Source organism: Vulpes lagopus, chromosome 6 (genome assembly GCF_018345385.1).
Source record: "Vulpes lagopus strain Blue_001 chromosome 6, ASM1834538v1, whole genome shotgun sequence".
NCBI lineage: Eukaryota > Metazoa > Chordata > Mammalia > Carnivora > Canidae > Vulpes > Vulpes lagopus.
In genome coordinates this window covers 132178403-132198572 of record NC_054829.1, presented here as the reverse complement: position 1 = coordinate 132198572, position 20170 = coordinate 132178403, and the positions used below count along the sequence as shown (strand labels likewise).

General features: G+C 46.2%; 1 protein-coding gene across 1 annotated transcript in view; it reads left to right on the top strand.

Annotated features, from left to right (window-relative positions):
- The first annotated feature begins 8749 nt into the window (after positions 1 to 8749).
- Positions 8750 to 20170, top strand: part of TBC1D9 (TBC1 domain family member 9) — a 112584-nt gene continuing 101163 nt past the window's right edge. Inside the window, exon 1 of the mRNA XM_041758225.1 lies at positions 8750 to 9027. Within this exon, the coding sequence (XP_041614159.1) occupies positions 8901 to 9027 (127 nt within the window). The 5' untranslated portion in view covers positions 8750 to 8900. The remainder of the gene's footprint in view (positions 9028 to 20170) is intronic.

Sequence of the window (20170 nt, the reverse complement as noted above, 5' to 3'; positions counted from 1 at the left end):
TGATTGGGAGAAGGGAAGTCTTATGAGAAGGGTATGGATGCAGCCACACCTGGGCGGTCAGCAATGCCAAGGAGCCAATGGGACGTGAGTTGGTCCAGAAAGCCCGGTGCCCTTTGAGGGCCTTCCCTGGGAAGAGGAAGAGTGCTCAGACAAGTGTTCAGCCTGAGTCCCTCTGAACAGCAAGCCCTCAGCAAGGCGGGAGCTCACTGCCCATAAGAATGCAATGTTGGCAAAACCACACTGCACGAGGATCCTAACAAGCAGGCAAGGGGGAAAAAGTATTAAAGTGGCATTAAATGCTGACATTTTTAGCTGTGAAGTGAGGGTCTAGAAGCCATCTGTTTTCAAAACATACCAGATTCATCCAAACCCTGTGAAGCAGCTATGCAGGTAGGTGACCCTTCTGTTCAGGAAACACCGCATCTGCGTTGGCAGCCGCAGGGGAGAATTTACCACAAACTTCACATAGGAATCCTGCATCTCTTTTAAAGGGGGGAAAATTTAGAATCACTGGCATTGGCTGTGTTTCCCTTTTCAGCTTGAGCAGGATGCTGGGGTATTCACTGAAATTTGCCCATATTTTCACAATCTTTTCAGGGCCTACTCTACCCAGATAGATCTAAGAAAGTGGAGCAAAAAGAGATCCCTTTCTTCCACCCAGGCCCGTCCTTGCACACCCTGAGGGAAAGAGACCGTAATCTCAGTCCTCATCTTCCCTTTAACTCTGCATATAGAACAAGCATCAAAGAAATCTTCTAAGGACGTATACAAAGCCATATATTACCTCGAAATTGCTGTGGGATCGCACTGTAGCCATAAAAATATTTTTGTAGAGTCAACTTGATCAAATGTAATCTTTAATATTGCACTTTCATTTAACCACCAGCCAGCTGTCTTTATGGACAATTCTGTGATTTCCCCTTGGCATGTCTGAGATAGATTTTCTCATTTCTTTCAAAAGGCTTCTTAATTGAGACTTCATGTTAAAATCCAAAGGCCATGGTTGTAGAGATGGATGCATTCAAAAGGTATATATTTTTGTATTTTAAATATGTGCCTTCCACTTTAATGTTCTCTAGGTGAGTGAAGGTTGGCTCTGTACAAAGGAAGAAAGAAAGAATTATGTTTTAAAGTTTCATTCAGGGACAGAATGTTTAAGCTTCCACTTTGACTGACTGAGTCATTCTCATTAAAAGCAAACTGTAATCTTCATTGGAATAGAAATCAGTGTGATTTAACACATCCCTTTTTATGGAAGATTGCATTTCACAGCCTATAAGAGGATCACAAGTGACACACACACACAAAAAAAAAAGAAAAGAAAAGAAAAAAGAAAAGAAAGAAAGAAAATAAAGAAAAAAGCAAAGTTCTCACCAGTACAATTTTATGATGAAAATGCCTATTAGGTCTGTATTTTATAGAAGAAATCAGAGACATCCCTAAAGGCAATATGTTCTGAAAAAACAAAAAAAACACCTGGTGATAAATGCCTACTGAAAATGTGAAGAGCTCTGGGGACAAATAAAGGGTGAGTTATTTTTTGCCTTTCCCCAATTCTGATAAAGGTAGCTCACCAGCCAACTCGTGCTTATCCTTTAGGAGTTAGTGATCTGAACTATTTCTCCCTTGGTGTGGACAATAAGTCTGTTTCTCACTTAGTGTTTCATACTTAACAGTTTTTCAAAGATTTGCGATCTTCAGGTTATATCCTGTTTTATAATCTGTAGTCTAAAACTCAGAGAGGCTGGAAATTAAGAGGTAAAGAGTTTAGATATAGTTGATAATGAAGGGAGTTTGGGTGATATGTTGTTATTTTGTGTCAGTATTGATACCTAGATATTGCTTTCTTTTAAATCATTTAAACATGACATAGTCAAAACAAATGTTTTAAAGATTTGAGATTCAAAGTAGAATGTAGTATTTCTCTAACAAGAATGTTGTCAGTATAATAAAAAGACAGTTCAGTTGTCTTATTTGAAAAGGAAATTGCATTTTTTTTTCCTGGAATTTTTGAATTAGAGAATCTGTGTAAAATTGACCATTTTCTTTCATAAAAACATATGTATGTGGATCAAAGTACTTTATTTCAAAGATTTTTATTTATTTATTTTTATTTATTTATGATAGTCACAGAGAGAGAGAGAGAGGCAGAGACACAGGCGGAGGGAGAAGCAGGCTCCATGCACCGGGAGCCCGACGTGGGATTCGATCCCGGGTCTCCAGGATTGCGCCCTGGGCCAAAGGCAGGCGCCAAACCGCTGCGCCACCCAGGGATCCCAAAGTACTTTATTTCGAAAAGATCAGTAAAAATGTTAGTTCTTATTCTCAGAGGAAAAACAGTTGTATTCTTCTATTTAAAAAAAAGAAAAACCTATTTATTAGGTTTATAGGCACATGTGCAATTCAGAAGAAACACTATTATTACTTAATATCAATGTCCTGATCTGCTTTTTACCTGTATTCACATGTTTAAAAAATTAATGTTAAAAAAAATCCTGTTGATGGTGGGTTTTGTTTTGTTTTGTTTTGTTTTTTTGCATGTTTTTCACAAGCAAGAAAATGGACAACTAAATCACTGGCAAAAGAACAGCACGACTGAGGGAAAACTTTGTCCTAAAAGGAATGAGAGGGCTGTTTTACCATCATCGGAGCCCACACCCATATACCAGAGTGAAGTGTTTGCCTTTGTTGATTTGGCTCATTGACTTAATGCAAAACAGGGGAGATGACAGACATTTCCCAGCTAGACAGCACTTGAAAGCCAAGCAATAATAGGTCATTCTCAAAATTACTAATTTTGTTATAAAAATGAACTTGTAGTGAAACTCGGTGAAGTATCGTTTGCACACGATAAGCAAGCACACCTGGCGCCCATGTCTCGGTCATCAGACCAAACGGCAGCCAGTCGTGGGCTGGCCAACAACCTGGTCCTTGGACAGTAAGGTAAGAAGAGCCGATCACTGTTCCTTTCATGAATTATAGGTATGAAATACCTAAAGTTTTTAGTCAATGGGGGGAGGTATAGCTTGAAAGCAATGACAAAAGGTGGAACCAGAGAAGCTTTCACGAGTCACGCACATGCTTAAGTTATGAGGAACAGAAACTATGGTTAAGGAAAGGAGGCTGCTCAGTGGAGGAAAGATATGAAAACAAATGTGTGAAGAAAAGCGAGATTCAGAGAGAGACAGAGAGAGGGCAGGTGAGTGCAGGAGGGGCTGAGACCTGGTCCCAGAGCTCGCTGAAGGTTTTTGATACCTGTATTGTCTATGTGAGTCCTTACAAAATATTCTTCTTTCTTTTCTTTTCTTTTCTTTTCTTTTCTTTTCTTTTCTTTTCTTTTCTTTCTTTTCTTTTCTTTTTCTTTCTTTCTTCTTTTCTTTCTTTTCTTTTCTTTTCTTTTTCTTTCTTTCCTTCCTCTGGTAAATTAAATGATCTTTGACCCTAATTATCAAAAGGGTCAAACCACTAGGTTTTAGCAGAAAACAAAACAAAGTATGTTGTATTTACGCAATATAAAATTGCAATCAAGAAGATTTAGTCATTAAAGAACAAATTGCCCGTACTAGGTTATCTGTTGTTTAGGCTTGCCCACAACCCTCTCACCTTATTTTGATAACAGTTTTTCCATGTTCCTTTGGGACCATCCCACTCCCACTGACCTCGTCACCGCCTTTCTAGGGCAGGCATGTGAGTCAGGTCTAGCCCATCAGCACATACGGGCACTCAGACCACAGTCAGAGGTAATGGCCACGACAGCATTATATAATTATGAATCACTTTAGTTTTTGAGAAAAAATGTGACAAATAATATGTGAAGAAAGAATAAAAAGTTGCTGTTAAGATTTGGGGCCATAGGGACACCCGGGTGGCTCAGCGGTTGAGTCTGCCTTCGGCTCAGGGCGTTGGTCCCGAGTTCCAGGATTGAGTCCCGCGTCGGGCTCCCTGCAGGGAGCCTGCTTCTCCCTCTGCCTGTGTCTCTGCCTCTCTCTCTCTGTGTGTCTCATGAATAGATAAATAAAATGTCAAAAAAAAAAAAACAACTTGGGGCCATAATAGTAAATAAAAAGACCAACTTCCAACTCTGCTATTCATTACCTAAGTGACCTGAGTCAAGCCTCTTCCTTTTTCTCAGCTTTAGTTTTTTTGTACATAATAGGAGGAGCTGAAGGCAACTGTATTCAGGGACTCTTTTCCTTCCTAAATATGTAAACCTTTCTTAAGCTTGAAATTCAGCAGTCAAGTGTGCACCTCCTCGTTGGGCATTTTTGGAGGTGCAGGTATTATGCCTGGGCTATAAACAGTGATCTTTTCACAGTCTTGGCCCTCGGGGAACTTGCAGTGGATGATTTTGAAGTAGGCAAAGCGTCTCCCTTCCCTTCCCTGTGGTCTAAGCTCTTGACCCCATCACTCCCCACCATTAAAATTTGCCAGTTAACTGGGAAAGGGATGGGTGCGATGCCTTGCTTCATTTTTTCTCGAAAGACTTGGTGTCTTCTTTCCTTTCTTCATTGCAGGAGCACAGCATTTGACAGAGGTCATCTGGCCACAGTTCTCCAACATGGAAGGACGTGACGTGTTACTCATTTTTGATTTCCAGAGCATCTCAGAATTCAGAAAGGTAGACTGACAGGCTGACTAGGGGCTGCGCAGTACTGTTACGGAACGGAGCTATTTTGAAGGATCTTCCCCCTCCATGTGCACTCTGTGTAAGGATGGTCTTGGCTACAGATCTGTGTAGCCACTTACAGCTGAAAGAACCAAACTGTGGCTTCTGTATCATCAATTAGCTCTACTACTTGCAACGCAGACGTTGTGGTGACTGGTCCATCGAGTTTTTCCAGCTGGGTCAGCAGCTCAGATCCACGGTGAAGGTTTCTTCAGAGATCAAAGCTACCATGAAGTCTTGGATCTTTGAAGCAGTGTCACCCTTCTTTACCCCCAACTGGTAACCCTCTCCTTCTGCCTCCCTGGTTACTAGACATTTCAAATGTCCTACTGCAGCTACTGCCCTCCCAGGTTGGACAAGCAAAGTGCGGGCACTTAGAAAAGTGGTTCCTATTAACATGTTACCTTCAGCTAGAAGGCCAGGGAGGAGCCGGCTTCTCCCAGGGAAGCATTAGCCCTTTCTTACTCTGCTGGGTGAATTCTCTTTGCGGAAACTAGACCTGAACTTCCTATTGACTTGCCCACCCTCGAGGCTGCTGGTGTTGAGAGGTGAGAGGATGTGGGCACAAATAGAGTGCCCAAGACTTCACAGCATTTCCATGGGTGGGGCAAATCCCCAAAAGGCAAAATAAAGGCTTATTTGGAGAGGGATGAGGCCAGGGAGGAAAATACACCCCTGCGGAGGTGAAAAGCAGAAAATGTAGAAACTCTGTAGGAATGGGGGGTGAGAATCGCCAAAGACAAATTTACCACCTTCAGGATCTTGTTAGTTAGAGCTGCCCACTAATTGCAGTAAACCCATTGATTGCTCCAAGGGGAAGGGGGCATCAACACCCTATGGGAGTTGATTCTTTCCATATGGGGGAGAGGAGAGTAGAAGATCTCAGTGGGACATAAAGACTGACATAATTTACCCCTATTTTATCTAGGCATCTGTTTAATGCTTTTCTTCCTTAAGTGGTTTGAGATAATCTTTGGGATTAAAACCAGTGAGAATGAATTGAAAGCTAAAAATACCTATTTCACTGAGGAACTGGTTGGATTAATTAGGTTCTCTTTGCATAATTTCTAGTTCAAGTATATTTGACTGTCTTTTTTTTTTTTAAACAAAGCTACACTTTAATAAGTGAGCCGTTGGCAGTATGAGACCAGCAAGGTGCCATAAACTCCTTGTAGCTTCTCTGATTCTTTGCAATGTGTTGTACTACAGGTTAATATAATTCATTATAATACTGGAAACCCCAACTTCCTGGAAAGAATGTTCTCTAACTCTTACAAGGAACTAGAAAGTAGTTGAGGACTTCAATTTTTTTCTTCTTTTTTCCTCTTGGCACCCAATCTTGTCCTCAAAGCAAGTTTTTGTAAATTCGGCTTGTTTTTTTATTATTAATTTTACATTTTAGTGTTCCTAAAGGCAAAGACTCTTATTTGGTTTGTTCTCTTGCTATCCCCAGGGCCTAGAATATAGTAGGCATTCAATAATTATGTGTTGAATGAATGAATGAGTGAATGAAAGAACACATGAATTATAAATAAATAGCGTTTTGGTACTAATAGATAAAAAATGCCAAGCTGAATCACACTTCAGGGTAATGATAGAGCTATCAGGTCACATCTTTGATCAGTACAAGGACACTGTAAATGACAATATGAAGGCACTCAGTGGGATTTTTAAAAATGCTAATTGCATAGAATGAAGGAATATCCATGGAAGCCTTCAAAAATATTAAAAGTTATATAAATATATATATATATATATTTAAAAGATTTCATTTATTCATGAGAGAGGGAGGCAGAGGGAGAGGCAGGCTCCCCTCTGAGCAGGGAGCAGGATGCTGGGCTCCATTCCAGGTCACCACCTGAGCTGAAGGCAGATGCTTAACTGACTGAACCACGCAGGCACCTATACATAAATACATTATTAATCACGTTTTTCCATATGTATGATTTGCAATCGTAGTGTTTATTGTGTTTGACTTGCAATGGATTCTACGTCTTGCAAGAGAAGAGATTCTTTGACTCTGGCCAAGGCACCGCTATGGCCAAAGATGCCAAATGACATTTTCGAGTCTGTGCTAAATATGTGAGGTTCCCCCAAACACTGAGAGGTCTAAAATGTTTCCTAAAGAGGCCGCAGGTCCGTCAGTGTGATAAGGTGGGGAGACACTCCCATTCCTGGCCAGCTCGGAGTAGGGAGCCAGCGGGCACGCAGGGAGCCTCCTTGAAGGCTGGGGGCCTCGGCTGTGGCCCTGGAAGGGGTCAGCGGCGCCAACCCGAGCTCCAGCAGCGAAAATGCTTCGGTCCACACAAGGAGGCCTCGTCTGCTTCTGCTTATCCGGAAAGGAAGAAGCCTCCGGGAGGTGCCTTCAAAGCCCGCAGAGCTTGGGGAATTCCCGTCCTGGGGCGGTGCAGCCTCCTCTGGAGCTGCCCCCTGCGCGCCCCCAGGCGTAGGAGGAGGTGGAGAAGGTCCTCGCGCCCTCGGGGGGGCGGCTGTGGCCCCGAGGGGCTCCACGTGTTGGGGGAACCGGCCAGGGGTAAAGCGGGCCTTGCGTGGGCCTCATTTCGGCCGTTGACACCTTAAGTCCAGCTCTGAAGGGTGAATACGTCGGCGAATTCTGCTCTGCCGGGTCCTGGAGCACCAGGGCCTGCAACCCGAGCAGGTGCAGGTGCAGGTGCAGGTGCGGCGCGGCCCGGTCCCCGCCCCCGGCCCCCAGTCCTCCCCCTCTGCAGCCCCCAGCTCCCGCCCCCCAGCCCCCGGCCCCCCAGTCCCCGGCCCCCAGCCCCCCAGCCCCGCAGCCCCCGCCCCCCAGCCCCCCAGCCCCCGGCTCCCCAGTCCCCCAGCCCCCCGGCTCCCAGCCCTCCAGCCCTCAGTCCCCCCGCCCCCCAGGACCCAGTCCCCGGCTCCCTACCCCCCCAGCCCCCCTCCCTTCCCCCGCCCCTCCAGCCCCCAGCCCCCCAGCCCCTCCAGCCATCCCCCCCCTCCAGCTCCTGGCCCCCCAGGTCCCGGCCCTCCAGGCCCTCCAGCCCCCCAGCCCCTTCAGCTCACCCCACCGACCCCTCCAGCCCCGCGGCCCCCAGCTCCCGGCTCCCCAGGTCCCCAGTCCCCCAGCCCCCAGCCCCGGCCCCTCCAGCCCCCAGCCCCGGCCCCTCCAGCCCTCACCCCCCCTCCCCTCCAGCCCTCGCCCCCCCGCCCCTCCAGCCTCTCCAGCCCCTCCAGCCCCCGGCCCCCTCCCCTCCAGTCCCCGGCTCCCTACCCCCCAGCCCCCCTCCAGCCCTCACCCCCCCGCCCCCCAGGTCCCCAGTCCCCCAGCCCCTCCCCTCCAGCCCTCACCCCCCCGCCCCCCAGGTCCCCAGTCCCTCCCTCCCCTCCCTCCCCGGCCCCCTCCCTCCCCTCCCCTGCCCCTCCCCTCCCCTCCCCTCCAGCCCCCCAGCCCCTGGGTGCCGGCAGCCCCGCGCGCCGCGGCCTGGGGCGAGGCGAGGAGTGACGTAATGCACGTTGCGGGCCGCGGGCCTCGGCGGGGGGCGGGGCGGGGCGGGGCGGGGCGGGCGGCGCGTGACGGGGGGGCGGGGGGCGGGGGGCCCGAGCACGCGCGGCCATTGGCTGCGTCCCCGCCCGCTCCCCCCGCGGCCCCGCGCCCCGAGCCCGCGCCACGCCCCGCCGGCCCGGCCGCGTCTGCCATGGGCGTGGGGCCCGCCGTCCGCAGAGGGCGCCCCCGGGGCCGGGCCGCGTCCGCCGAGCCTGCGGCGTCCCGCGCCCCCCGCCCCTGAGCCGGCCGCCGCGCGCGAGCAGGGAGCCGGGAGCCGGGAGCCGGGAGCCGGGAGCCGCGAGCCGGGAGCCGGGAGCCGGGAGCAGGGAGCCGGGAGCCGGGAGCCGGACTCCGCTGGGAGCGGCGGCAGCGACCCCGACCCCGGCCCCGACCCCGGCCCGGGCGCCCCCTGCCCCTCCCCCCTCCCCCCCGCAGCCCTCGCGCCGCGCGGCCGGGCCCGGGCGTGTGCGGCCGCGGGGAGGATGCAGCCCGGCGCGCCCCGGTCCTCGGCCGCCTCCCGCGGGGGCTCCGCTGCGGCCCGGGCGCCGGGGGCCGCCGGCTGCTGAGCTCGCGGTCGCCGTCGCCGTCGCCGTCGCTGTCGCCGTCGCCGCAGCGGGCGGGCGGGCGCGGGGGGCGGGCGCGGGGAGCGCGCGTGTGCGCAGGGCCCGGCCCGCAGCCCATTGTGCGCCGGCCCGGGGCGCCGGGACCATGTGGGTGAACCCCGAGGAGGTGCTGCTGGCCAACGCGCTCTGGGTCGCCGAGCGGGCCAACCCCTACTTCATCCTGCAGCGGAGGAAGGGCCACGCGGGCGACGGCGGCGGCGGCGGGCTGGCGGGTGAGCACCTGCGCGGCGGGGATGGGGGGCGGGGATGGGCTTGCAGGTGAGCACCTGCGCGGCGGGGATGGGGGGCGGGGGCCGCCAGGTAAGCACCTGCGTGCAGCCCGGGGGGGGGGCGAGCTGGCAGGTAGGCACCTGCGTGCATCCCGGGGGGGGGGAGCTGGCAGGTAGGCACCTGCGTGCATCCCGGGGGGGGGGCGAGCTGGCAGGTAGGCACCTGCGTGCAGCCCGGGGGGGGGGCGAGCTGGCAGGTAGGCACCTGCGTGCATCCCGGGGGGGGGGGCGAGCTGGCAGGTAGGCACCTGCGTGCAGCCCGGGGGGGGGGCGAGCTGGCAGGTAGGCACCTGCGTGCATCCCGGGGGGGGGGGCGAGCTGGCAGGTAGGCACCTGCGTGCATCCCGGGGGGGGGGAGCGAGCTGGCAGGTAGGCACCTGCGTGCATCCCGGGGGTCGGGGGTCCGGCGGGCTGCTGCAGGCTGGCGGGTAGTACCGGCACCTGCGTGCATCCCGGGGGTCGGGGTCGGGGGTCCAGACGCTGCTGCGGGCTGCCAGGTAGGCACCTGCGTGCATCCCGGGAGGGGCTGGGAGGGCCGGGATGGGGGCCCGGGAGCGCTGCGGAGGCCCTGCGCTGCGGACAGCCGGGACGCCGCCCGGTCCCCCGGGGCTGCCCCACTTGGGCGCGGGGAAGGCGTCAGGAGCCCGGGTTTTTCCGCGCAAAAGATGGTTCGAGTCCGACGCCGCCGGGTGTGGGCCCTGGGGCACCGGGCGCCCCGCGGCGGGCGAGGTCGCGGCGTGGAGGTGTGGGGGCAGCATCCCGGTGACCTGCACGCAGGGCCTCTGGGCTCCTCCGGGAGGACCGAGCGCCTCGCGTACGGGCGACAGGTGGAGGACGCTTCGTTTCCACTTCGCCCCCTTTACCGATGGCCGCAGGGCCGGGCACAAAATGCTCTTTTGTCTCCGGAGAAGCCATCAGTAAGGGGCTGCTGTGGTCATTTCCCGTATTGGCTGCGGCCCAAGACAATGCACAAGGATTTCTGTTGTTGCTGCACCTAATTAGACAGAGAAAAGCAAGTTATCTGGTTGCAAAAAGAATTAGCAGTATAGCTGCGTTTTCACTGTTTTAACTCACCGAGCGGGACCCCCCCCCCCCCAGGTATTATTCATTATGTGAAACCATATGCCCTGTCGTTTCAGGATTATAGGATGAGGCTCGTCTCCCAAGTGGTGCCCTATTACAGGGGTCTTGGGTATCAACTAAGGAGTCTGCTAGCTGGGAAGTTGGCAATAATGCTGAACTCCTACCATGCTAGAGGAATTGGACCTTTCCCCCCCTGCGTGGTGGTTAGAATGAGGAGAACTGGGATACTTTTTTTTGCAATAAAGTTAGCAGAAGAAACAGGAGAGGTTTCACCAGGAAAGAGACCAAACTGTATCAGCCCCTGGGAGCTGGCATGCTGGGTCTATTGTTGCTTTCAAAATGCTGTGCTCCGAACTAAAAATTTTGATGCGGTACATAATTAATTATGATCAGAGTTTACAGACTAATTTTCCCAAGATGAAGATTCAAGTGACACAGTTGATGGCTTGTATGGGTTTAAAGAACGTTGCTGGTGTCTCCTACCGCCTGTAGCTAACCTGACTTTTCTACACTTTTTTTTCCTGCCACGAAAGAGAAGGCAATATGCGGAGCTCCAGACTCTGTTCTGGAAATTCTGATTAGTGGCCTAGAATCAGGATTTTCCAGTTCATTTTGTAGAAGTTGTCTAACTATATGCACTAATGTGGAGCTTGCATATCTAATACTGGGATCAACCCAGATTGTCCGTCTTTAAGCCTAAAATAACAGTGTAAAGTAGGTAGTTTATTTGTATTAACAAAGGACATTTTCTTGTGTGGAGTTAACCATCCCATACCATGTAACTACTAAGAAGTATAAGGAGTATTTATTTTCCAGACTCATTTTCAATAGGTTATGAAAAATTCAGAGATACAGAGCCTTCTTTTCCTAGTTAATATTTTTATTATGTTCCTACTGACTCAGAGCTGTGACTAGCCACAGTCCACCTGGAATCTCATTATTGATAGCTTACTTAAGAAGGATAAAGTTCTATCTTTTTAATTGCAAAATCATAGCTATTGCACTTATTGCTAGGATAATTGAAATTATTATCATGAGCAACAGTATTCCTGCCAGCAAAGGCTCTTTTCAGCTAAAAGAGCGAAAATGTCTGCTCTGATAGATTGGTACCACATTAAATGTAGCAGGAGCGTTTTAGGAATCCTTGTACTATGTTGAGTATATTTTGATCCTAATGTGAGTTCCTTCATGTATTCGTTAACTTACGAAATCATTTAACAAGTTTGTTGGCAGTGTCTGGAGTGCCAGTGTCATGAAGCTCAGAGCCTTGTGGAAAAGACAAGTGTTGATAAAATAATCCTATAAATTAATATAAAATTGCTGCTCCACGGGGTCCCAGCAGAAACCAGAACCAAACCTAGTTCAAATGAAGCGAGTTGGTAAAAAGACACTTTGGATGGAGGCAGGGTTACTAGCACCAGTGAAAGGCCCAGTGGTGGGGCTGTTTCCACCCCAGGCAGTTGGAATGATGTTACTGGAAGCCTCCAGAGCTGGAACCAGGAAGGAGGAGCGTGGGCCTCAGGAGAAGCAGCCTCCCCTAGAAACAGAGCACAGCAAAAAGGAAGTGGAGAGGACATGCCTGATGCCTGACTTCTCTCCTCCTGCCCTGCCAGTTTCTGCCACTGTCTTTTTAAAATATTTTATTTAAATTCAATTTGCCAACATACAGTACAACACCCAGTGCTCATCACATCACGTGCCCTCCTCAGTGCCCGTCATCCAGTTACCCTGCCTGCCCCCCCTCCCCTTCTGCAACCTTTGTTTCCCAGAGTTGGGAGTCTCTCATGGTTTGTCTTCCTCTCCAATTCCTGGCACCGCCGGCCCCCTCAGTTTCCCTCCTTTCCCTTATAGTCCCTTTCGCTATTTCTCATATTCCACATAGGAGTGAAACCATATGATAATTGTTTCTCCGATTGACTAAATTCACTCTGCATGATACCCTCCAGTTCCATCCACTTCGGTGTAAATGGTAGGTCTGCCACTGTCTTTCATCCGAAAGTGGAACCCACGAGAAGCCAGCTGGACAGGATGCCCTGGTGATCTAGTCCCTAAGGATCAGCCTCCTGGGGATGGATCTGGGAGGTGGGAGCAAACTGATAATGACCAGTCCTAACATCAAAATGAGAGGAAGATGTTGGGTACCCCACTCAGAGAAAGGGGGTGGGACTGGGGGCAAGGGGAATTTTCTGAAGAAGTGACATTTGACCTGAGCTGAAGAAAGAAAAAGATCAGCCCGTGAAGAGAGGAGGGAAGACCAAGTATTGGGCGTCAGGTGTTGGAGATTTTCTGGAAGATATCAGGACCTTCATATAATGTGCATTATCTGGGCCAGTGTACCATTGTCCACTCATTTAGTGGAGGATGATGAAACGATGAATATGGGAAACCTGCTCAGTGGGAACTGGCCAGGAGTGCTCAGTGGTCCATACTGCTTGGTGAGATACTAGAAAAAGCTGTAAGAAATAATGGGTCACAGCGAAGATGCTTGCTTTTTTTTTTTTTTTTTTAAACAAATTAAGCTATTTCCTTTCTGATTCCAGGCAATATACATAAGTACTGAGGCAATGAAGTATTTTATTGTAGATGTATTCGACTTATTTTTTTTAGCCCCCTTTAACTGAGATTTCATGCATATACAGAAAACTATATGTACAAAAGTACAAAGATGCAGAGTACAGTGATTTATCACAAAATGATTCCTTGCAACTAATACCAGGATAATAAATAGAATATTGCCCCAGAAGCTCCTCCTTATAACCCACACCCAGTCACTACTCACCTTGTCCCAAAGGTAACCAAAACTATGTGTTTTTTTGGTATAACAGTTTGCTGTTTTTCTTTATAATTTGTTGTTTTTTTTTTTTTGACAAAGAACATACCTCTAAACACAGTGTTTTGATTTTGCCAGTTTTTTGAACGAGGAATGGATGTAATCAGTATGTATTCATGTGTTTGAATTCTTGGCTCAGTATTATGTTTGTGATATTTATGAATGTCGTTGCTCACGGCTGTAGTTTATTTTTCTGTGCTGGACGGAAACCTATTACATGAACATACCACAATCATTTGTTCCTATTAATCCGCTGTCTTGTTGGTGGACCTTGAGTGATCTGTCTTGAGGCACCCAAAGTAAGGTAGCTACGATCTTTCTGGTGTGTGTTTCTGGTGCCGGTGGGTGGGCATACGTTTCCATTTGGTCTGTACCCAGGAGAGGAATTACTAGGTCATAGGTTATGTGTTCCATCAAGTTGAGCAAATAATACCCAACTGTTTTCCAGAGTAGTTGTACCAATATACTCCCACCAGCAGCATATGGGGCTTTCCTTTGCTCCACATCCTTGCCAACATCATCAGTCTTTGTAACTGTCGCCATTCTGGTGGTTTATGCCAGTATCACGTTGTGGAGTTCATGTGCTTTTTCCTAATGAGGTTGAGCACCTTTTCCTGTTAATTGGCTATCTGGAATATTCTGACATGCTTGTTCAAGTCTTTCGCCCACTTTTCAATTGGATCATTTGTCTTTTTCTTACCGATTATAGTTTTTTTTTAATATGTTCTGGAGATGAGTTCATAGTTGGTTATATGTGTAGCAGAGTCTTCATTCTGTGCTTGCCTGCCCGTTTACTCTCTTAAGGAGAGAGTGATTTCTCTCTTAATTTTAATGTCCAAATTCTTTATAGGTTCTGTTTCCCTTATGGTTAGTGTTTTATTGTGTCCTGTTCACTAAATCTTTCTTTTTTATTTTTTTTAAGGATTTTATTTATTTATTCATGAGAGACACACACAGAGAGAGAGGCAGAGGCAGAGAGAGAAGCAGGCTCCCTGCAGGAGCCCGATGTGAGACTCGATCCCAGGACTCCAGGATCACACCGTGAGCCAGAGACAGACGCCCCCCAGATGTCCCCAAAAAGTCTTTTTCTAAATGGAGGTTATAAATGCATTATATTTTAGAAACTTTCCAGTTTGAACCCCCAAATTTATATTTACAATTCATTGGGGATTCATTTTTGCATATTGTGTGTGAGATAGGGGTCAAGTTTTATTTCTTAAAAATGTGTGTGGACATCCAGTTGCCCCAGCATGCCCCAGACTTATTGCTAAGTCTATTCTGTTGTTGCTGCTCTGTAGGACTACCTTGGTCATAAATCAAGTGCCCAAGTGTATGACAATTGATTTGTTTGAGCGCTCTAGTCTGTTCCTTTTGTTTGTTGGAATATTCTTGCAGCAGTTCCACACTGTAGTTTTATACTAAGAGTTTACATTCATTTGATCAAGTACTCTTAATTTTTTTTTTTCTTGAAGAGTTTCTTGGCTGTCTTTTGTCTTTTATGTTGACACAGCATTTTAGAGTCAACTTCTTAAACTTCCACCAAAACAAAACCACAGCAGCAACAGAGACTTAAACTGTTGGGATTTTTTTTTTTTTTAATTGCAATTGTATGGAGTCTGTAAATAAATTTGGGCAAAATTGATACCTTTATAGTAACAAGCTTTCTGGTCCATGAACATGGTATGTTCCTCTATTTATTTAGATCTTTAAAATTTCTCTCAATGATGTTTCAGAGTTTTCTGTGTAGAGGGTTTACACATATTTTATTAGATTTGTTCATAGATATTTCATCTTTTTCACTCTACTGTATATTATGCCTTTGGAATTTCATTTTCTAGGGCGCCGGGGGTCTTCTGGGTGGCTTAGTCAGTTGGGCATTGACTCTTGGTTTTGGCTCAGGTCATCAGTGGCTCAGGGTCATGGGATCAAGCTCCACATCAGGATCTGTGCTCAGCGCCAAGTCTGCTTGGCTTTCTCCCTCTGCTCCTTGCCCTGCTTTTTCTCTAAAATACAATCTTCAGAAAAAGGAAATAAATATCTACGTATCTGGGTGGCTCAGTTGCTTGGGATTCTAATTTTTGATCTCAGTTCAGGTCTTGATCTCAGGGGTGTGAGTTCAAGCCCCATATTGGGCTCCACACTGGGTGTGGAGCCTACTTAAAAAAAAAATCCCTCTAAAATTTCATTTTCTAATCCTTTTTTGCTGACCTCTGGAAATATGGTGGTTGTTTTTTTATATTGACCTTGTATCCAGGCTCTCCCACTTGCTAATCTTTTATGTGGGAATTTTGTATCCTTATACATTTGTAGAATTAGATTGTACTTTTTCTTTCTCACAACTCATTGTTATCAAGATTATAGTGGCCTTAAAAACTAAGTTGGAGAGGGGTGCCTAGGTGGTGCAGTTGGTTAAGCATCTTATTATTGGTTTTGGCTTAGGTTGTGATCTTTGGTAGTGAGATCCAGCCCTGCCTGGAGCTCTGCACTCAGCTTGAGACTCTCTCCCTCTCCCTTTGCCCCTCCCCGCTGTGCTCTCCTCTCTCTCTTTCTCAAATAAATAAATAAATCTTTTTTTAAAAAAAGTAAGCTGGAGACAGCTCACTCTGTTTAATTTTCTAGTAGAGTTTGTGTGACAGCAGTATTATTTCATCCTGACGTGTTTGGCAAAAATCATGGGTAAGGAAGTCCAGCCTTGAACTTTTATTCGTGGGCTTGTTGAATGGTATGACAACTACTCAAATAATTTAAAATTCTCTTTTATTGTCAGTCTTATAAGCTGTTTATAGGATTTATATGTTTTATCTAGATTTTCATATTTTGGCATAAATTAGTTAATATTCTTATTTTTAATATCTGTAGGATGTACAGTGATATATTTTAGATGCATCTTTTGTAAGTAACAGAGTTGATTTCTTTTCCTAGTCCAGCTTAAATTTTTGCCTCCTGATTGGATTATTTAGTCAATGTATGTGTGACTTGGGTTTAACTCTACAATATTAAGTGCTTTCTTTTTTTTTTTTTCCTATCTGCTCTATTTTTAATTTTTTCTTGCCTCTTGGTAGGTTGTGGGATTTTTTTAATGATTACATTTTCAAGCCTCTATTAGAAGATTTGTATTCATTTCACCATTCTTTTAGTGGTTACTCTGGAGATTATAATGCATTTTTGATAGATTAAAATGTATTGTTCATAGGTACTTTGATTTTATTTAATTTTTAAAATTGCTATTTGAAAAAAAAATTGCCACTTTAAATTTTTACCTAGATAACACAAGGAACTTGTAATACTTTAACTCCATTTACCATCACCCCACCCCAATTTGTATAGCATTGTTTTCGTATATTTTCAGTCTTACATATTTCAGCGTGAAAATATAATTATTACTAATTTTAAAGGTCTGTATTCATTTGCATTTCCACATATGTTTGTAGTTTTTGTTATACTTCTTCCATTTCTGTACTTTTTTTGAATCATTTTTCTATTGACTGGAAAAAAAAGTCCTTTTCGGTTTCTCTTAGAGACTTCTGCTGAGAAGTTTTGTTTTTATTATTTTTTATTTTTTAATTTTTAAAGATTTTATTTATTTATTCATGAGAGACACAGAGAGAGAGAGAGAGAGGCAGAGACACAACCAGAGGGAGAAGCAGGCTCCATGCAAGGAGCCCAATGTGGGACTCGATTCCAGGCCTCCAGGATCACACCCTGGGCTGCAGGCAGTGCTAAACTGCTGCGCCACCGGGGCTGCCCGAAGTTTTGTTTTTAATGTCTGAAAATGTATTCTGTTTTCATTCTTGAAGGATATTATTGTTTTGAATGGTTGGCAGTTCATTTTTTTTTGTAAGCATGGTTAAGTATTCTTCTATTGTCTAATGATTTTCCTTTTTTTTTTTTTTTTTTTTAGGAGTTAACAGTCACTCTGAATTATTCCTTGGTAGATAACATATCTTTTTCTCCAGCCACTTTTAAGGTTTTTTTCTTTGAGTTTGGTTTTCTGCAAGTTTATTTTACTTCAGTTAATTAACATAGCATATTACTAGTTTCAGAAGTAGAGTTCAGTGATTCATCAGTTGCATATAACACCCAGTGCTCATCACATCATGCGCCCTCCTTAGTGCCCGTCAGCCCATTATTCCATCCCCCCGCCCACCTCCCCTCCAGCAACCCTCAGAGTTTTCTGCAGTTTTATTATGATCCAGCTATTTGTGGATTTTTAAAAATCTTGCTGGGTGTGGGAGGACTTCTTTCATTGGTTTTGTAAGCTTTTCATCCATTGTCTCTCCAAATACTGCTTTTCTCTCATTCTCTTCATCTTTCTTTCTGGCACACCCATTATATGTATATTAGATCTTTTCATTTTATTTTCTATGTTAACCTTCTAATTTTCTTTCTTTTTTTTTTTTTAAGATTTTATTTATTCATGAGAGAGACAGAGAGAGAGAGAGGCAGAGACACAGGCAGAGGGAGAAGCAGGCTCCACACAGGGAGCCCCACGTGGGACTCAATCCCGGGTCTTCAGGATCAGGCCCTGGGCTGAAGGCAGGTGCTAAACCGCTGAGCCACCTGGGCTGCCCCAACCTTCTGATTTTCACTTGCTTTATTTTGGTTATTTTCTTTTGGTCTATTTTTTTTTTTAAGATTTTATTTATTTATTCATGAGAGACACAGAGAGAAAGAGAGGCACAGAGACACAGGCAAAGGGAGAAGCAGGCTCCCTGCAGGGAGCTGGATGTGGGACTTGATCCCAAGATTCCAGGTTCACACCCCAGCTGAAGGCAGATGCCCAACTGCTGAGCCACCCAGGCATCTCTTGGTCTATGTTCTAATTTACCATCTCTTTACCTGTTTTTAGTCTGTTCACCTACCCATTCTGCATTACTTTTTCAATTCTAAAATTCTTATTTGGCTCATTTTTGTAAATTCTAGTTATATATCAAAACTCTGAATATTTAGAAAAAAAAAAAAAACTATCTTGAGAGGCACTTGGGTGGCCCAGTCGGTTGAGCATCGGAATCTTGGTTTCAGCTGGGGTCATGATCTCAGGGTTGTGAGATGACCCGGTGTCTAGCTCTGTGCTCAGCAGGGAGTCTGATTAAGAGTCCCTCCCATTTTCCCTTTCCTCTTCCCCCTGCTCTTGCACTCTCTCTCTCTCAAATAAATCTTTTTTTTTTTTTTTAAGATTTTTTTTATTTATTCATGAGAGACACAGAGAAAGAAGCAGAAACACAGGCAGAGGGAGAAGCAGGCTCCATGCAGGAAGCCCGATCCTGGGACTCCAGGATCACACCCTGGGCCAAAAGCAGGTGCTAAACCGCTGAGCCACCCAGGGATCCCCTCTCTCAAATAAATCTTAAAGAAAACCTATTTGGAGCATGGCTAGCATAGTTATTTTACAGTCTCTGTTCTCTCCCATATCCCAAAGCCCAAGTGGATTTATGCTGTTGTCTCTTATTTCTCCCAGTTTTCATTCATGTTGTAGTGTCATCCTGTATACCTGGCTACTTTTGATTACGTACTGGAGATTGTACTTCTACTTTGCAGAAGTAATGTGAAGTGGAAGATGATTGATGTAAGAGAGAATTTTTTTCCTGCCACTTGCAAATCAAAATCCTTTTAGTTTTAGGTATTTATATATTTCAAAACTGAGCTCTAACAGAGGTGATTTTGCCTGCCTAGGATGCACACTTTTGATTAGGTTGTACGTCTTGCAGGTCCCAAGGCAAAGAAAGGGAAGCCTCATTGGCTTTTCTTACCTCTTTGGTGTCTCTGATTCTGTTAAAAGTACATCCAGATTTTCAGCCACTTAGCAGCTCCTCTTGAAGAGGCAAATGCCTCCCAACGTAATAGCTGTCCCATATGTAGGGCTCTTCTCTTTGAAATGCTTTCCTAAGTGAAGTAATTTTTCTTTTTTAATTCTTTGATACTTCAAAGTATATTTTATCTCTTTTATAATAATAGTTGTCCTTAATAGCAAATTACCTTGTGTGCCATTATAAGGTGGCTGCTATTATTATTATTACTTTTTAAAGGTTTTATTTTTTATTTTATTTATTTTTAAATTATTTTTTTATTTATTCATGAAAGAGAGAGAGGCAGAGACATAGGCAGAGGGAGAAGCAGTCTCCCTTTGGGAAGCCTGATGTGGGACGTGTTCCCAGGACCCCGGGATCATACCCTGAGCCAAAGGCAGCTGCTCAACCACTGAGCTACCCAGGGGCCCAGGTAGCTGCTATTATTATTCCCATTTTATAGAAAAAGAAAGTGAGGTGTAAGAGAGGTTGTGTGACTTGCCATGGGTCACAGCTAATAAGTTAAAGGCCTATTAGATTTTTGTATTTATTTTTGCAAGACTAATTATAATGGAGTGGACTAACCTTATTTTCTTTACTCTTCAATAACAACTATTGACTCTGTCTGCAGAAAAATGAAAACACCCCCAAAATTTCCATGCAATTTCAGGAGCTGCATGGATTGCAAGTGAATTAGAACATAGGTGCATCGAGTTAGAGGACATCACCAAGAGATCAAGACAGTTTCTCATTACGCCAAATCACAAGTGTAGCATCCGCTGTAAGCTGTCCTGTCGGAAATGTGTTTGAGTGTCAGCTCTTCGGAGTCCTGAACTTTATAAAGATCTGCAGGAGGGAAAAGGCAAGATTCTTTTGCTGAGCCATTGGTTCCTAACCTCGTGATCAAACCTGTGTGAATAAGTTTGGGAGAACCGGGAACATAGGCATGGACATGATGCCCGGGAAGATGAAGGCCCTCAGATTGTTTTCATCGGAGAGTCAGCCCCGGACTCTCCAGGAGTTGGACTTCTTTGACCACACGGAGACCTTCGCAACTAGGGACCTGCCCCACTTGCTTACTGGTAGAGAAAACCAGGCTGTCACCTGAAAACCTGTCTCTTTGACATAGATATTATTTTGAGCTGAAAGCAATTAGGAAATAGTAAACTTGGAAAAAGCTCTCACTTTTCTGCCTAAAGGCAGGAAATAAAATCTCCTTTTCCTGGAGGCAGACTCTTATCAGCCCACAGAGGCACTAGAGGAATTTGTAAACAAACCTTATTGAACAAATCCTTATCTTCTATCTAGCTCTAGTTGGATTACTTCTTGCCCAAACCCCTAGGTCTTGTCAATCTTTTACAAAGTATTGCTTCTTTGACCAAAAGGT